General features: G+C 45.6%; 2 protein-coding genes and 1 pseudogene across 3 annotated transcripts; all 3 read right to left on the bottom strand.

The window, feature by feature from the left end:
- Positions 1 to 1450: 1450 nt before the first annotated feature.
- LOC135606392 (ATP synthase gamma chain 1, chloroplastic-like) lies at positions 1451 to 3316 on the bottom strand (annotated as a pseudogene). The gene has a single exon (XR_010484812.1). The product of XR_010484812.1 is annotated as an ATP synthase gamma chain 1, chloroplastic-like (transcript).
- Positions 3317 to 3751: 435 nt separating this feature from the next.
- Positions 3752 to 4665, bottom strand: LOC135606398 (protein S40-7-like). Its single transcript, XM_065097422.1, has one exon. The coding sequence runs from the start codon at positions 4570 to 4572 to the stop codon at positions 4075 to 4077; it is 498 nt and encodes a 165-aa protein (XP_064953494.1). The 5' UTR covers positions 4573 to 4665; the 3' UTR covers positions 3752 to 4074.
- Positions 4666 to 10869: 6204 nt separating this feature from the next.
- Positions 10870 to 16276, bottom strand: LOC135606380 (uncharacterized). Its single transcript, XM_065097403.1, has 2 exons — positions 14206 to 16276; positions 10870 to 11506 (listed from the first exon to the last, which is right to left on the bottom strand). Exons 1-2 carry the CDS (start codon positions 15565 to 15567, stop codon positions 11150 to 11152), a joined length of 1719 nt encoding a protein of 572 aa, XP_064953475.1. The 5' UTR covers positions 15568 to 16276; the 3' UTR covers positions 10870 to 11149.
- Between the last annotated feature and the right edge of the window lie 928 nt (positions 16277 to 17204).

Here is a 17204-nt window from a genome sequence, read left to right as displayed (position 1 = left end):
CTGTTGGTAGGGGATCCCCCACACTCCGACGCCTGTCTTTAATGGATGGCTAAAATGTGAAGATGGGTGTGATGGACAGTGAGATGAATATATGTACAAGTGAGAGAGAGAATTTGGTCCATACATATTAGAGAGGATCCTAAACCGTGCCACTCCAACCAACAAAATTCATGTGCAAACCTAGATTTATATGTTCCTTAGGAAGATCACCTTCCGACTTTTGATAAATTCTAAGCAGCATCCTTGTAGCATGCCAATGGGTAAAACATATATGCTGAGGCCTCCAACATGTGCTCATCAAGCACACACGCAGAAAATACAATATTGCATGAGATAATTCAAATTAAGGATTATATTATCAAGATAAAAGAAAATAGAAGTTGTATCACAAATTCTTGGATCATGGAGTGCATGAGATAATTCACATTAGAGATCACAATACCAAGATAGAGAAAACAGCAATTAGATTACCAATTCTTCCATCATGCAGTGCAGATGAACTGTAGAAGCTTCCAAATTCGCCACCGCCAGGCTCTGGGGGACTAGTCAAGATATACTCATAAACATCTGCAGCAGCACCATCTATGGAGATAACCAGTCAAGTAAGACATATTAATGAGACAATCGGAAGTATCTGGTTGTCAAAAGAGCATTCAGATATAAAGCACTAACAAAAGGGGACGAAACTATTAACCATATCCAGGCATCTTAAAGACCTTTCTCTTCACACATCATATCAACATTACTTGTTGTTTTTCTTTGCTACAACGTAATGTGAGATCATGGTAATACTATGAGAATTCGGCGTAAAGATCCGGCACAAAGAACCGAATCAAGAACAACAAATCCAAGCATGTCCAAGAACATACCCATCGACTCTGGACCGGACACACGTGCCGCCATGAGAGGGAACCGAACGACCTCGAGACGCCGAGACGATTGACGGAAACCAAGAAGAGGAGGCGGGAGAGGGGTAGGGTTTTGGAGGGCCGAGTCCCGCAAGCGAGATCGAGCGGTGGGGGAGGGGGGGCGAACATGACGCCGACGGGGGGGGAGATGTCGCGAGCGGAGCGTGGCGCAACGCGTGGGGCAAAGAGGAGATGACGAGTTGGCGCCACCGCTCGTCGGCGGAGGGCGAGCGCGAATTGGTATCAAGATGAAGTAGCGTCTGTTTGGTATGTCGGTCGCAATGACGGCGCCGTTATAATGTCTGGTGTTATGTGTAAATAATCGTACGATAAACACATCGCCGTTATAATGTCTCACGTGGAGTAATTAAAATAAAAACAAATAAAAAGAGAGCGCTTATATTTGGAATCTAAACAAAGTAATAATAATGGTGACATCTCGCAAACACTGCATTAAAATATGACAATTTTTTTGTGTTATGTTCTCACTATGACATTATTTTATAACTGTTTATCCTCCATTAAATTAAAGAAAGGAATCATAATAATAAGGTGATGATGGATATATCTATCTTCTTTTTGAGAATTCATAGTTGCATGCCTTCCTCGTAAACATTTGGATAAGTTGCAGCCCCGTGTAGCACAAGACTTGTAACACAAGAAGAAGAAGAAGAATGGAACAGACTAATTAGGAGAGGGCGTCGGCGCCTGCGACAATCTCCAATATCCCACCGGTGATCTTGACCTGCCGCTCCCGGTTGTAGACGATGGAGAGCGTCCTCCTCAGCTCCACGGCGTTGTCGGTGGCGTTGCTCATAGCGGTCATCCTCGCGGCGAGCGAGCTCGCCAGCGACTCCTGCAGGGCCCCTCAGGATCTGGCTGTTGAGGTAGAGCGGCAGCAGCGCGTCCAGGATCTGCACCGGGTCCTGCTCGAACTGAAGGATGGGGGAGAAGGCGGGCGTCGGGGTGCGCACCGTCTCCCGCTCCACCGTCAGCTTCCGTTCGTTGGTGGTGAGGCGGAAGAGCTCGTCCTCGGCGGCGTCGACGCAGACGTCGTTGACGTCGCAGATCTCGCCCTTGGGGGAGAGCGGGAGGAGCGTGTGGATGACCGGGTCAGACTTGACGAGGGAGACGAACTTGGTGTAGAGGAGCTCCACCTTGTCGACGTCCTCGCTGACGAAGAGGGAGAAGACGTCGTCGGCGATGGCCTGGGCCTCCTTGGTGGTGGGCAGGCTGCCGACCTCGAGGAAGCGATCGACGGGGATGTTGGGGCGGCGCTGGAAGTAGCTGTTACCCATCTTCCCCACGCTGATGACGGTGTAGGCGATGCCCAGGGCGGAGAGCTCCCTGATGCGCTGCTCCGCCTTTTTGATGATGTTATTGTTGTAGCCGCCACAGAGGCCACGATCGGCGGTAACCACCACGAGGGCGATCTTGCGGACGGGGTGAACGCGGGTGAGGGGCACGTCCACGTCCTCCGTCTGCATCTGCTCGTTGATGTTGTAGAGCACCTCGACGAGGGTTTCAGAGAAGGGTCGTCCACTGACGACGGCCTCCTGGGCGCGGCGGACCTTGGCCGCCGCTACGAGCTTCATGGCCTCCGTGATCTTCTGGGTGTTCTTCACGGAGTCGATGTGGTCGCGGAGCTCGCGGAGACCGCAGTGCACGGCGGTGGAAGGCGGCAGGCAGGGCTACGAGGCCGGCGCGGGAGCGGCCGAGAGGAGTCGGAAGGGGGCGAGGAGAGGTGGTCGAGGTCGCACGTCTTTGGGGAAGCCCACATTGCGGTGAGGTTGGAGCAAGACATGCTTGTCACTAGCAACAAGCCGAGTGGAACGAAGAAGAAGAAGAAGGGGAGAGTGTATGTTGGTGCCTGAGTTGGAGGTGTGGATGGTGAGGAAGTAGGGAAGACGAGCGAGGGAAACGAGAGGTTGAGGGAGGGTTGGATTGGGTCGGGGATAAGGCTAGATTTTGTCTGATGGAAGTCTCACGTTTGACGATTCTCCCCTTCCTTCTTTGGTAACGTTTGAATGCGGTGGGAAAGGATGCAGCAGAGAGTAAAGAAGAGTACATTCTTCGGGGAACAATGTGGAGCTGTGGGAGATTCTTCACCGGTTGTAGTTGTTGCATTGCTTTGGCTTTGGCACTCGTACTGATACAACCTTCACATTGGCGGTGGTAGAAGTATGATCGAGATGAAATGACATATGAGCCTAGGAGAATAAGAGACCTAAATCAAGTAAGTTCCCACTTGCTTTCTAGGATTAGCATTCACACAAAAGCTACGATGCATACCACATTGGTACAAGTACTGCAGCCGTGTGTGTGTTTGGCTTTGATGGCTCAATCATTTCTAATAGTCTATCGTGTAGTTCAGGTGTACTAACTACTTGGAGAAGTCATTAGAAGAAGTTGGTGTGCAAGCACTAAGCCAATCTTTTCCAAATAAACTGCCGTCGGACTTCTGCCATGAAGCCTACTGCTGCTGCTATACATGAACTCCACCTTCTTCTGTGAGTTTGTCATGGGAGCTGCCATTTTGAACTTGTAGCAGTAGTATGAACCCAGATGTGTGAACTTGAAATCAAAGTGACTTGAGTTGATGTGGGTCATTGCTCTATGATTAGTGCAGCGGTGATGCAGACACGAGTATGAAGTTTGGCCCACGAGAATCTATTCTCTCTCTCTCTCTCTCTCTCTCTCTCTCTCTCTCTCTCTCTCTCTCGGTCTCTCACCCACACGCACAGTAAAAAAGAGATGAGCAGAGAATGAGGAGTGCACATGGTGGTGGGGAAACAATTCACATGGCAACAGAATAAGAAAGGGAACCCACTTTTCCTCGAGCAAAAAAAGACATTCCTTGCACATAGTATTAGCGAGGGACATGTAGTTCAGAGGTTACACATGCCAAGTGATCTACAGCACCAAAAAGAGAACCTCTCAGTTCTCATCGTCTTCTCCCTGAGCTCGGTAACGCACAACTCACCAGACAAAATTTCAATGCTGCCAGGCAAAAGAAGCTAACAAACATGAGAAGGAAAAGGAAAAGCAAACGACGACGTAGCCCAAAAGCAGCACTGACGTACTCTGTTCACAGGAAGCCATCATACTCCCCCACATCAACCTCTCCTCTTACTACTATATCGCCACTGCTCCTCCTACTCCTATCTTACTCTAAGAAACCAGTCTTGGTGAGCACAGCGTTCCTCACCTTCCTTAGATCTCTGCCCTTGAGCGTTCTCCCGGCGCCTTCACAGACGGAGGAGGACGAGATCTGGCTCCTGGCCATCTTCTTCGCGAGCCATTCGTGTGGAGGGGCTCTGTCGTCGTCCTCGTCGTCCTCATCATTCTCACTGGTGCCGCCGCGACGATCACAGCCGTCTTCGTCGCCGGTAGCTACGGAACTCGGCCCCTGGCCATGCCCATAAACCTTGGACCAGTCAGGGATGCTAACGGGAGCAGATTGCTTGCGGTCTCGACCGCTTGCTTCTGAACCCGCGGCGGACCTCGGGATCATCCTTGCACCGGTTGGAAGGCGGCGAGCGGCAGCAGAAGCATGACACGAAGAATCCTTACCTCTTCTAGACCTTGGACTGCTGGCTTCCTTCCTCTCCATGACAACTGCCCAAACCTCCTCCTCCTCGAAGTCCTCATCACCGTCCGCCATGTCTAGCTAAACAAGAGTCACCATGTCACAGCTTGAGGCTCCACAAGATGAGGATCCCTCCCCTCCCCACTCACATGATTCCTGCGCTCATCACCGAGCTTTATCAGGATTGTGTTGATCAGAGGAGACATCAGTACTATATAGGCTTCTTGAGATGGTTGCATTAACCAGGTGGGTCTCTTTATTGCACCCCACCACCACCTATAAATTAAAGGGCGTACCATGAGGGAAGTGGGAGGTAGGGAGGGGTGACTCAAAGTGTCCACAGGACTGAAGCGAGTGAGAGGGCAAACATCAATCCAGTCTGATGTAAATGTGATTTGAAGCAAGCAAAACTGATCTCTCTCTCTCTCTCTCTCTCAGAGCAGGGAGTCAGCCAGCCCACAGAAAGGATACCAAACTTGTTTTTTCCTCATATGGCAATAGTGTTCTCTGGTCGGGTGGGAATTCCACTGGCGTTGCGGGAGCATAAGGTGGACGCGAGGGATTGGAGAGTCTGCCCCCAACGTTATCCCCGGGAACTGATGCATGGATTATTATTACCCGGGAATTCGCAGTGATGGGAGTGGCCATCGGTCCTTTCCTCTACAACCCCACGAAGTGGAGTCCTCTCTCTCTCTCTCTCTCAGAAGATGGTAGCAGATAGAGAGGCAGTCGGATGTGTGTGGGGGTTTCCAGGTGTTCTCTGGTCTCTTGGAAGACCATGCTTCCTTTCTTTCTTTCATGTCGTTCGTCATGAACAAGAGGATTCACTGGGATCATTACATACGAACCCATGCGACTATAGTTCCTCCGAAAAGAGGACGTGATGAGGCCACTAAGTCAATCTTTCTGCGCACTGTCGCAGTACCGCAATTGACGTCGATTGCAAATTAAGCCGCCACACTATGCAACGAAGAGTCCAAACAATTAGTTAACTAGTTAATCATATTGTCCAATCCGACAAAGGCTCTTATGCATCATTAGACCTTTAAGGGTACGGTTCCTTCACCATCTCGAGAAATTAGAATAAAGGACACGAGGAAGAATCTTTTTTTCCTTCTTTTACGAATTATTTGATCTCATTGATCGATGAAATACAACACATTTCTGCACTCAGGTAACGTGTGTGTGATTACCTATCTATATATATATATATTTATTTATTTATTTATTCTCTTATAATCTCCATGGCACTGTGTTCCAGACTAATACAGATGTGACGACGAGGTGCAACTCCAATTATATTTGAGCCAGGATTCAGGGTTTCTTCCCAGCAAGTAAGAGTGGGGTCCATCCTTTTTCCAAGGACTCCATAAAGGGCCCCAGGTTCATAGGCCGAAACGCGCCGTCGTCCACGAGCCTAAGGGTAGAGTATACGAACCATGGGCCCAGATTTGGGCCTCAACCATTGGCCCGCAAGGTTAGCTCAGTGAGTGTAGGCTTTGGGCCTGCATCCTCGGCCCAACAGATGGAGAGCAGACTATTCCGAGCAAGTGAGGACAAAGAAGGAAGAGAAGCAGTCTCCACCAACAAAGGGGAAACAGAGCCCCCACCGTCAATGAATGCCGGTGGCTTCAATTGACAGTTCCGAAGCAGAGCGGAGGCAGCGGTCCTGCAGGAGACACCACCTCGCGTGATGCCATTAAATGCTCTCCTTCTACGCCACTCTGCAATCATTACATGGGTGGATCCACCAAACAGTGTTGTCGAAGTACATGTGGCCCGACGCTCCGTTCCACGCTCACTGTCGAAGTGCTCACCATCTGTTTGTTCTTGGATAGCTTGTGTTTCTCTGGCCTTCACCAAGGTGGAGTAATGCTGCTACTTTCTGCCAAGTTTAGCCATCGTGGGCACCTTCAGTTTTTGCAGATGAGAGCTGCAATAGTAGAATCGAGAGCAATTCATTGATTCATTAAAAGTCTTTTGAGTGCAGGTGTCTGTCCTCTCTTGTGCAACAACTCCTGTGGAGTGTCTGCAGAATTTTCTACCGCCGGATTATTTTATGGATGAGGTTCCACTGTAGGGTGATCAACCATGAACAGGATTTGGTCTCTGGATTGCACCTAATCAAGTGAAACCTCACCTTAAGAATAAGCGATGATCCTCCACAAGAGAATGGGGAACTTTCTTCCTTCTTTTCTTGCATTTTACTATCAATCTGTCACCTTAACAAACACTTGTTCGTCATCTCAAACCAGAAACAATTTAGCAAAAGATAGAAAGTGGAAAGGAAGAAAAGGATGTCTGTAACCGAGAAATATGAGGCCACACCTGCACAAACTGGTGGCCTCGTGGCATGAGAGTGATGCAGCACCAGCAGCTCTTGGGATTGGAAGCTTATGGGTATTAGTATGTGGTTGTTCTTTGTGCAAGAGAGGAGGAGGAAACTGATGGTCCCTGAGAAGTTACTGCAACCCACCCACCACATCTCTCTCTCTCTCTCTCTCACTCTCTCTCTCTGTGGCTCCATCCAGATTCCAAGCAAGAGCATCATGGATGAGTCCTTGTAGCCAGCCCCATGTAATACCTGCAGGTCTATGCCCTTTAACTCTAGTATTGCAGCCAATTGCTGTAACAGTTGATGTTCCTTTCCACTGTCACCTCTTGCTATGATCCTCAATGCCCCATGGTCACTTTAAGATGGTAAAATTTACATAGTTTTTTGTGGTGTTCATAGTGAGCAGAAAAATCTATCCAGACACAAACAAAAGAGAGTATCCAATCTGGATCTAAAACCTTGAATGTGTATGAGGTGCCACTGCTAATTCTAATAAAATGGTATGGTTATAAAAACAAGTATTTACTTAAAATTGCCATAGAAACATGACTGAAATTCTACTATAAGCACTTCCCACATCAGTAGAATATCTCAAGATTTGATAAGTATTTTCAAAATTCTAGCAGATTTCATATTACCTAAAATCCTTAGGAATTAAGTTGTTGTAGTGATATAACATCTTATATACATATTCAAGGTTTTGATGACCTTGAGGTATAGAAAAAAAGTACTTTTAAGTGATTTCATCTAAAAATTTAAGAAAAAAGAATTTCCAAAATTTATATGAGAGAGAATGTGTGAGATCGTAGATTTTTGTTGAATCAAGAGAGTGTATAATTCCCTTATATTTGATTAATGGTTTCAGAAAATTTCTTTTGATATGGAGATTTTTTTTCTTAAGGAAAACTATGTGAGATAGAACAACACTATATGCGTAGCCGCCATAACCATAAGGCAATCTCATCTTTGTCTCCATCACATCCCCTTTCTCCGCTTTCATCTTCTTTTCCTGTTTCCCTTTCTGTAGCATTCTTAAGCCAAACCAAATATGAACTGAAGGAGAAAGCTTACACAAAGGAAGATGCTCTTCGCGAAGAATTAAGCTTCATGCAGCTTTCTTCTCCACAGTTGATGCCCCTCCTTACCACCTCCATTGCCTCTCTCTCTCTCTCTCTCTCTCTCTCTCTCTCCTTCCCAACCCACAAGCTTTGCTTCTTGGCTCTTCAATCCAACTCAGAACCACCATCTCTGTGTTCATGATGGAGGCAAGGAGATCAGAGGTTGAGTTTTTGACAGACGGTGCTTGTTTCACAAGAGGTATTGGCGTGTCTCAATCCGAAGACATGGTTGGATGCTGACATAGCCATGGAATTGGATTGAGCCGCGTCAATATCTCTCCTTCGCTCCAAGCACTTCATCCAAGGTATGAATTCTAGTCTATCTTTGATCCCTCTTCACTCTCTGATGAAAGACTGCTTTGCATGTTGATGAACATGAAACTAAGAGAAATACGAAGGCTTCGATTTGCCATTACCATGCTTCTTCATAGACAAATGTATCTGATAAAGGACCATTTCCTAAGGTTCTCATGCATGATGGTAGGCAAAAGTAGATTCCTATACCAAGTTCCTCACAATAATTTGCTGCTAGCTGGGAGTTCCAGGGGAATCTTGTCCTTACGAAAGAGCAAGAGCACTGTTTTCTCTACCTTCTATTTTCTTTACATCTTACTGATGGAGTGATGAAGAGCTGAGCTACATCAGAGAAATACTAGACAGCATATCTCTTTGGGAAGGACATGGCATCTGCCTCATTTGGTTCCACAGCTATCCAATGGCTCAGCTTCCTAACTTTATACTGTCAGGAACCTTGAAGAGGGGCTAAACGATTGGGGCATGGTGATGCAGCAGCCTGCAAGAGTTTTGCCCAGACAAGTTGGAGTCAAATCAGTGGTCCTTGAACGAGGCTAAATGCTTTTTGCCATGTTAGATTCAAGAAAATTTTGATGCTTGTTAGACTGATTGCTCATGGTAAGTAGGTGAGATGTCTATGGTTCCAATTTGGGCCTAGTTGGATAGTGATTCAACTAACACAAGTTGTCATCACTGGTCATGTAGATGAGTGTTCTTGCACTATAGTCGATGATAAGGTGAAGGCTAAGATGGATTGACAAGGAAATAGAATATGTGGAAGTTTTGGATCTACCAAACTGCAAGAATGTATAAGAGAGAGAGAGGTTTGATTTACAGACATGAATAGCTGAGTTCAAACATCATAAACTTCAAGAAAAAGTTGCAAGCTAAGGTCCTACTCCACATTCATATCAGACTGAAGTGATGTCGGGAGAAGACATCTCCGAACTCTGTAAGATTGCGTTGAGGCATTCCTAATAAGGCACCTCTGATTTTTAAATTAATAAGAGGTTCCCAGAATTTAATCAAATGCTAAGTCCAAGTGAGAGCAAATGTTGTACTTGAGATCATAATTAAATACTCCTTTGACCTAAGATACAATCGAATCCTATGTACTAATTTTTGTAGAGCTAGATTGACCGTAATATCATCCAGAAGATGATAATATATCATTCTTCTGATGACAAAGGTGTCGGTCATATGACGACGGCGAAGTAACGATAATTTTCGATGCATCATTATATTCGTATCGGTCACCAAGAAAAAGTAATGAACACCATAAAATGTCATGCAACCTCCATATAATTAAAAAGCAATCTATCACTATATGTGGAATAAATTCATGGCAGTTCAATAACCAAGAAAGGATTTTGGACGCAGCACTTAGGGGGAAATGGAAGACAGAGAGTCTCAAGGAACTGTAGAATTGTTAGCACACTGTGGACATGTCGCAGGAGGAGGAATGCTTTCTGTCGCAGCGGTCCAGTGCAGTAAAACAACACAGCATGAGATCTTACGAAGACGATGTTAGCCACATGGCGAAGAACATAGGGTTGATCCTTGTTAGGTCTGGTGCTTCAGATGAAGCATATGAACATGATGAACAGAGGAGCACACGGAGCTTAGGAGCAAGAACACCTGCACTCTATCTAAATTGTGATGCAGAAGATGGTTCATGTGCAAGAACCAAAGATTTTTCTCTTCAATGATGAATCTATAAACTCGGGAGACTGCGACACCCCTAATTTGTTTGATCTCGAAGGATTGAAGGGAACGCATATGAGTGTACATTATTATTGATTTTGACTTGGGCTTTTCCGATTATAGCTAGTGATTTAGACTCTTATCCCATCAAGAGTTGTGACTAACGATGATCTGCAAAATGGCAATGTTCACAAGTACCGTTGCTAAGTTAGGAGGATAACATCACAACAACATGCTACACTATGGCAAGATCTCCATGGCATACTGATTACTATTGCGCCCAGAATGGCCATACATTTGCTTGAGATGCAAATTTGAGGTAAAGTTTGGATACTGAGATAATAGCCCAATCCAAACCATGTAGGAAATAGAAAGAAAAAGTATACAAATAAATGGGAATGATTCAAAGATGTCTTTTAATTGATCGTATCTGACTCCACTGGAGAACGAAAAGAATTCTGGTCAAGTATTACCTGACCCATGTTGACCCCTTTCAGCACCATAAGCTTTTAGCATGAGCAAGACATCCACAAATCAGCATCACAAAAAGATAGCACAAATTCCGGAGATCACAGTGGCTCTCAGCTCAGCTTTGACTGACCTTTTGCAGGGTCCGCAGACATTATTTTGTTGAGCTTTTGCATGTCCATGGTACTGCCACTGGTCCCAAAATGGCTGCTCTAAAGGTAACCATCTCCCAAAGCATTCTGCAGGGCCAAAGCAAAAGAAATGCATCAAGCACAAGTCAGGGTCTAAAAGCACAGATGATACACAAGGGTCAGTGTGAGAGAACAACAACTACAATTGAAGATTCACTTACCGTGCAGGTATGGATGGAGAGCCAAATCAATTCTGCAAGAGAAACTATCCCAGCAGAGCTACATGAGCTGCAGAAGCACAGTGAACAAATCACACACACAATTGAAAAGCCACATCCAGGATTCCTATATCCGACTACAAAAACTGGCACTACAATTAGGTTGTCGGTTTACATCTCAACCACAAACCAACCTTACATGATAAAACATCTCAAGGCACGTGTGCTGTCAAACCAGCGATTTCATAACCATAGCCCAAGCTAAAATCAATTGGAAAGCATCCTTTAGTTAGCTTTGGTGAGAAAGATCTAACAAAGTTTGAGCTAATTACATTTTCTTGTGCAACTCACACCACCTCTCTTTGATATCATCTGCTAGGTCAGTCATGCTGTCTCTTTCTGCTTTCCCCTTTTGGGCTTGGAGGTCTTCGTCCTTTGATTCTTCGAATGGATGCTAACCCATGCGTAGTCGCTCGGGATGTCAAACGGGTCAACATGGTCGACCACTTGAGACGAACTCACTGATTTTGTTCGGCTAGCAGAAGTTTTGGCCGCAGAGGTGTTCCACCATAGCCAAGAGCTCTTGTGAGTCTCAGCCTTATGAGTTTCTTCATCTTCTTCTGGGACAGGTAAGAGCCTTGGGCTTGAGAGTGGTGTGAAGAACTGTTCAGGTTGCTGAAGATATACAAACTTGGTAAAAGTGATGACAACCCTCACAGTTGGGACAATTGGGATTGCAACCTGCAATAATATCCATGGAAAATGAGAAACATACGCAGTATGGGATGCGAAAAACATGGAACTCTAATACCACCGCTTTATTAATGTAAGGAAGAAAGAGAGCAAGCAGAGATAACTCATAAATATGCTGCTCGAAGCCTCGGATGCGAGCACTTAGAACTTAAATAAAACATACACAATTGGGATCAAACTTGAAAACTCATGGTAATATTCAAGTTTCAGAAGGAAAAACAATCTACCTGTGTAATTGGATATCTATTCAAGCATGTGATGGATTTTATACTCATCTAAGAACCTATTCAATTGACAAGTAACAATAAAACTAAGAGCTAAAGACAATATTTCAATAATAATAGAAGACGAAGGATTTAATGCGAGTTGAATATGCAGCTAAAGAGGCACACTCGGGCCAAATACAACAAATCTGCATAGCAATGATCATGTGACCCATGATGCTGCTTCAGTATATGCAAGTGCATACGATGCCCTTATAAAGCTACAGAACAAAGGATGTCGCACTTACTTCCACTGCAGTGCAATGATAAAAGAACCATTGTGAGTTACATGCAAGACTAATTCACTCTTGATGTTGCTGGAGTTCAACCCACCAACTGGCAGGTCACATGTGACTTGAAACTTCAGCAGCTAAAATAGTTCTGACTGAAACCTATATGTCTGGAGCATTATCAGGTTTTGAGTGGCCTCACAAACTAGCCACTTCCAAATGAATACATGTTAAACATGTGATGTAATTTGTATTTAAGATTACTTTGTTAAAAATATAAATTCATTACACAAGGTTGTGTTTGTTTCCCCTAAATAGGTATGCATTTATATTAGCTCATGCGGGAATTCTGATGCAGGATGTTCCTTGTATCACTCAAATAGCATGCAATAATTGATGTGAAATGGTGCAAACATCCTTGCATCCTGTCATGCGATCAAAAAGTCTGCATGACAAAATGCAAGAAATCACTTAGATCCATAACTTCTTGAATGCTGATCATAATGATCGAATACAGCATTATTCTGAATTTACAGAATCAACGAATCAACAAAGTGAATTTGTATCTTGCTGCACGCATGAGATTGTGCTATTAATGCAAGGATTCGACTCTGCAGCCTTATCTTTAGATGCAGAGAACCAAAACCACCCTAGATGATAAAACAAAGTGATTGGACGGCAATTGACTAAGTTACCCATTGCTTAAGATCACAAGTTACAGGTGCCCTCTATTCTGCAGATCATATATGAAATGCATTGATGGTTGCTTGCATGTTGGTGTATTAGAAGTCCAACATTAAATGACAGCCTTTAGGAAATGAACAAAACAACAAATGACGAAATTATAAAGTTTTTCAGGCAATCATGATATTCTACAACTGAAACTGTAAGTGTAAAAGAAAATTGTATAGACAAATTGTTCGAGACAATACAATTATATTGATTGAAAAAAAGGACAGATGTGGACCTTAAAGGATAGTCATTTGATTAATCTTTTTTATTTCCTAGACTCTTTAATATAACAAAAAAGAGCTAAGAACTAAAAAGAAGCAAAAAGGAACCAACAGTTAATGTCAGCAAGCCTTTTTCCATCAAAATGAGATAAGCCGCAGAGCTGGTCACCAAGTCCACAATTATAAATGAACATCTATAATGGGAGGTCAACATATATAAACCATCACATTATTTCTAAATTTGGCAATCCTGCAACTCAGGCAACTTTGGAATAAGAGCCCAACTGGCATCAAACTCAGAACACAATTGGTTGCAGTAGCCAAAATGTCAAGTCCATCAAATTTATACTCTAGCAACCAGGAGCAGGCTATTTTGCTCATCTAGTGTGTCGCTTGAAACTTGATGCAGATTCATTGTATTAAAACAGGTAGCAAAATGATACTGTTTTTTCCTGCCTTATGTAACAATATCATTTATCCCACCTGAACATATTTGTTGAGAACATTATATGGAGAAAGAACTAATCAAGAAACATCATTATATTTATCCAACTTTGTCCATTTACACAATTGTTGTTCTATTACAACGAGCTGAACTTTGCCATAGAACTAAGATCCTGAAGAATCATTATTTCATGACTTTCAACCAAAATCATAGCGACTTCTAGTCTGTAAATTAAGAAAATAGCACTTGCTGTCAATACTAGATCACTTTAACTAATGAAATTGAGATCCAATCAACCATGTAATCAATCAAACTAGTAATTTCTCATATGCACTTCCAGGTTTCTTTTAATCCTAGAATATATGCTTTCATGAAAATACAACTTAATTCTCGGAAGAGCCACCAACCATTTGCTTCCTGATTTTAAATGTATTGTCGCTTTGGTGCCAAATTGTTCTCTGCATATCACAATACTTCCAAAGCTAGTGTGGAGACCATCATGGTCTACGATGTCGCAATCAAACATTTGGCACCCTCCAATGCATTATATAAAAGAGAGCATGGGTCACATTTCAAGTTTCAGTTACAGAACAGACAACAAACAGTCTTTTTCCTGTGTGCCAGTCAAAAGGAAGTGCAAATCATTTTTGTGTGTATTCGCAGTTTTTCGAATTCGGCAACAAAATCATAAAACTCAATGGTAAGCAACAGAATGAGCTTCTAATTCTGCACAAAAATTGAATTGTTTGAAACAACGAGAGAAAGTGTTTTACCCTTTTACAACAAGAAGTATTACCTTAACCGGAAAAGTTCCTGGCGGGAACTTGGTGGTGAGCAACTCCCGGAAGCGCCGCACCGCCTTGACCTTGTTGGCCAGTATATCCAGCAGCGGCATCAGCTCATCGAGCTTCAACGGGAAGTCCTCCGTGAGCCACACGACAGGTCGCAGGCTCTTCACCATCTCCTTCTCCTTCCTTCTACCGGCTCTTACCCTCCCCAACCTCACCCAGTCCTTGTGCTCCTCCCGTGGTCGTACATCTACACTCCTCCTCCTCGCCATACCCCCCAGTTCTTCCACCTCCCTCATCCTTCCCCTCGGTTCATAGCAACTGTGCCGCGGAGGCATCTCCGGGATGTCCGCGACGAGGAACCCCTCGTCGTCGTCCTCATGGAGGTCGAGTGGGACAACGAGCTTCTCGCCATCGTCATCGTCCTCATCCTCCTCGTCAGCAGCGGCCCTCATCGTCTTAAAGCTGAAGACCACGTTGTGGACCTCGTAGACCCTGGCCTTCCATTCCCCGACCATCTCGGTCTTCTCTCGCCGCCGCCAGTTGGTCCGACCGACCAGCTGTGCTGCGGTGATGTCGAGGCCCGGGCGATAGGCGCTGGCGTCGGAAACAATGTCGGCCTCGTCAGCTGCCGGCGCCGCCGCGTCGGCGCCCTCGAACGCGTCACGCACCTCCCTCCTGCCGCGGTGAAGGACGAGGAGGGAGCCCGGGGGAGCGGCAGCGCCGGCGCCGGAGCCGAGGAAGAGAAACGACTGGTCGGACCGGCGGACGCGGAGGCCGTCGAAGCCGGCGAGGGAGGTGTCGGCACGGAGGTCGGCGCCGCGCTTCCAGATGCGGTAGGTGTCGGAGGGGGCGGCGCGGGGGAGGAAGGGGAGGAGGGGGCTCTCGAAGTGGAAGGCGAGCTCGAGGTAGAAGTCCGGGACGCGGCGGAGTGCCGCGAGGAGCGGCGGGAGGCGGCGGCGGAACTTGGCCCAGGCGGAGCGGCGGTGGTGGCGGAGGAGCAGCAGCGCGAGGCGGCGGCGCCGGAGGCAGAGCGCCTCCTGGAGCGGGGTCCATCCGGCTGCGTTCTGGAGGGACGGGTCTGCGCCGGCGGCCGTAAACGCGGCGACGGCGGCAGCGCGGTCGAGGCGGACAGCGAGGTGGAGCGGGGTGTCGCGGCGGGGAACGTCACGGCGGTCGAGTACGGCGGCGATCTCCGCAGCGAGACGCTCCTCGCGCGCCGAGTCGGACTCGGTGGCCACCTCGGTCGGGTGGGCGAGCCGGGGGAGCGACGCGATGAGGCGGCTCACGGCAGCCGAGTCGCCCAGCGCCACAGCGTAGTGCGCCGGGCTGTGCGCGTACTCCTCGATCCTCACCCTCTCTTCCTCCATTCCTCTCTCTCGCTCTCTCTTTGTCCCAAGCAGAAACGAAGTGCGGAGGAAGAGCGGAGAAGCGATGAAGGCAACGAAATGATATAATCTCACCCACCCTTTCTTTTTCTTCTTCTTCTTCTTCTTCTTCTTCTTCTTTTTTCTCCCCTTTTTTTTTTGTTGATTATATTCTTCTTTACTCTCTCGAGTCGAGGTTTGCTTTATCGGGTTTCGGGTAAGAGCGAGGGATCCGGTGAGGAGGTTGTATCTTCTCTTCGCTTCTCTTTCCTCTGCTTTGTCTTTATTTCTCTCTGTCGCCTCTTCGCTTCGCTCCTCCTTTTGCTTTTTCTCGACCCCTATTTCGATTTATTCGATTACCATAAAAACCCCGTAAATTGGGCGAGAAATGGCGGAAGCGGAAGCGGAAGACGAGGGCAGACCTCTCCTGTATCGTCTCAGACAGGGAACGCGGAGTTCCCCGCACGAAGACTGCGCGGCCCGATGAGACGAGGCACGTGGCAGTTTCCACGCGGCGGGAGGACGTGTCTCCGGTCGGAGGCTCTGCACAGGGAGGGAACGGCGGGGGGGCCGGCTGGTCACTGCCGGTCTCTGTTGGGAGACGTCCTCTAGCCTTATATGGAAAGGTGGTGATAAGGGCACGCCACATTTCTCGTGTTCTGTACGAACTTGAGAGGAGGCACGAGACATAAGCTCCGGCGAGACTTTGGTCGCCTCCGCCCATACAAGTGTCTGTCTGCAGTGAATAATATATAAGTTATTTTATTGAATATTTGTTGTATAATGTAAATATCTTCTATAACTTGGCATGTTGTATGTAGTTTGCACGCATCAGATGGCGACGAATGGTGGCCACATCAACATCTTCTTATCAATATTTTTATATTTAATATCTCTACGTTATTTCTATTTCAGCTCATCGTCTTTGAAGATTACACTCTTCGACTCATGCTATGGAGTGTTGTTATAATAATAATAAATAAAAAATAAATTCTCAAAAAAGGTATTTATTTTTTTTCATAAATTTTTTTTTTCTAATTCATCCCTATATAGAGTGTCCTTAATTTTTCTAAATTCGTTGTTATCGTATCCTCGTTTGTCACTCTGTATGTTATTGTCATTATGCACCTCATATGTCGTTATTAACGTATCGTGAGGCTTTCATCTTCCATCTCTGTTAAAATGATCGCATCCCCATCTATTTTTACTCTCGGCAATCAAAGGAATAAAAAATAGTCAAAAAAAACTCGAGAAGGAGGCGTGGGCAGTTTGCAACATGATAGACCATGCAATGAAGATAGAGGAAAAGCTTAGTCATGGTTGTCTCTTTTCTCTCAATCGGTTTACCTTTTACCAAAGTCGACGCTTATGATGTATAGACAAAGCATGATGAAAGATAACGAAACCTTTTAGTGATTTAGAGGTATCGTTAGTATTGTTGGACAAGGATAATATCTGATAGCGAGGTAAAAACGATCATGACAGAATGACAAGGCGAAACTAATAATCAACGGAGCCAATGATAATAAGAGTAATCTTACCTTTTAGTAAATAAATTACGTTTATAGGAATAAAAAAATAAGAGAGGTAAAACTTAGGATTTTTGTTTTTTGTTTTTATTTAGCTAGTGATAATAATAA

The sequence above is a fragment of the Musa acuminata genome, chromosome BXJ1-2, assembly GCF_036884655.1.
Source record: "Musa acuminata AAA Group cultivar baxijiao chromosome BXJ1-2, Cavendish_Baxijiao_AAA, whole genome shotgun sequence".
NCBI classification, from domain to species: Eukaryota; Viridiplantae; Streptophyta; class Magnoliopsida; order Zingiberales; family Musaceae; genus Musa; species Musa acuminata.
Note: the sequence above shows the minus strand (reverse complement) of the source record. Positions and strands in the feature narration are given on the sequence as shown.

Coding starts and splice junctions, on each gene's coding strand:
- LOC135606380 (XM_065097403.1), bottom strand. CDS start 15,567: ATGGAGGAAGAGAGGGTGAGGATCGAGGAGTACGCGCACAGCCCGGCG. Junction 11,507..14,205: donor CAGGAACTTTTCCGGTTAAG/GTAATACTTCTT, acceptor ATATTATTGCAG/GTTGCAATCCCAATTGTCCC.
- LOC135606398 (XM_065097422.1), bottom strand. CDS start 4,572: ATGGCGGACGGTGATGAGGACTTCGAGGAGGAGGAGGTTTGGGCAGTT.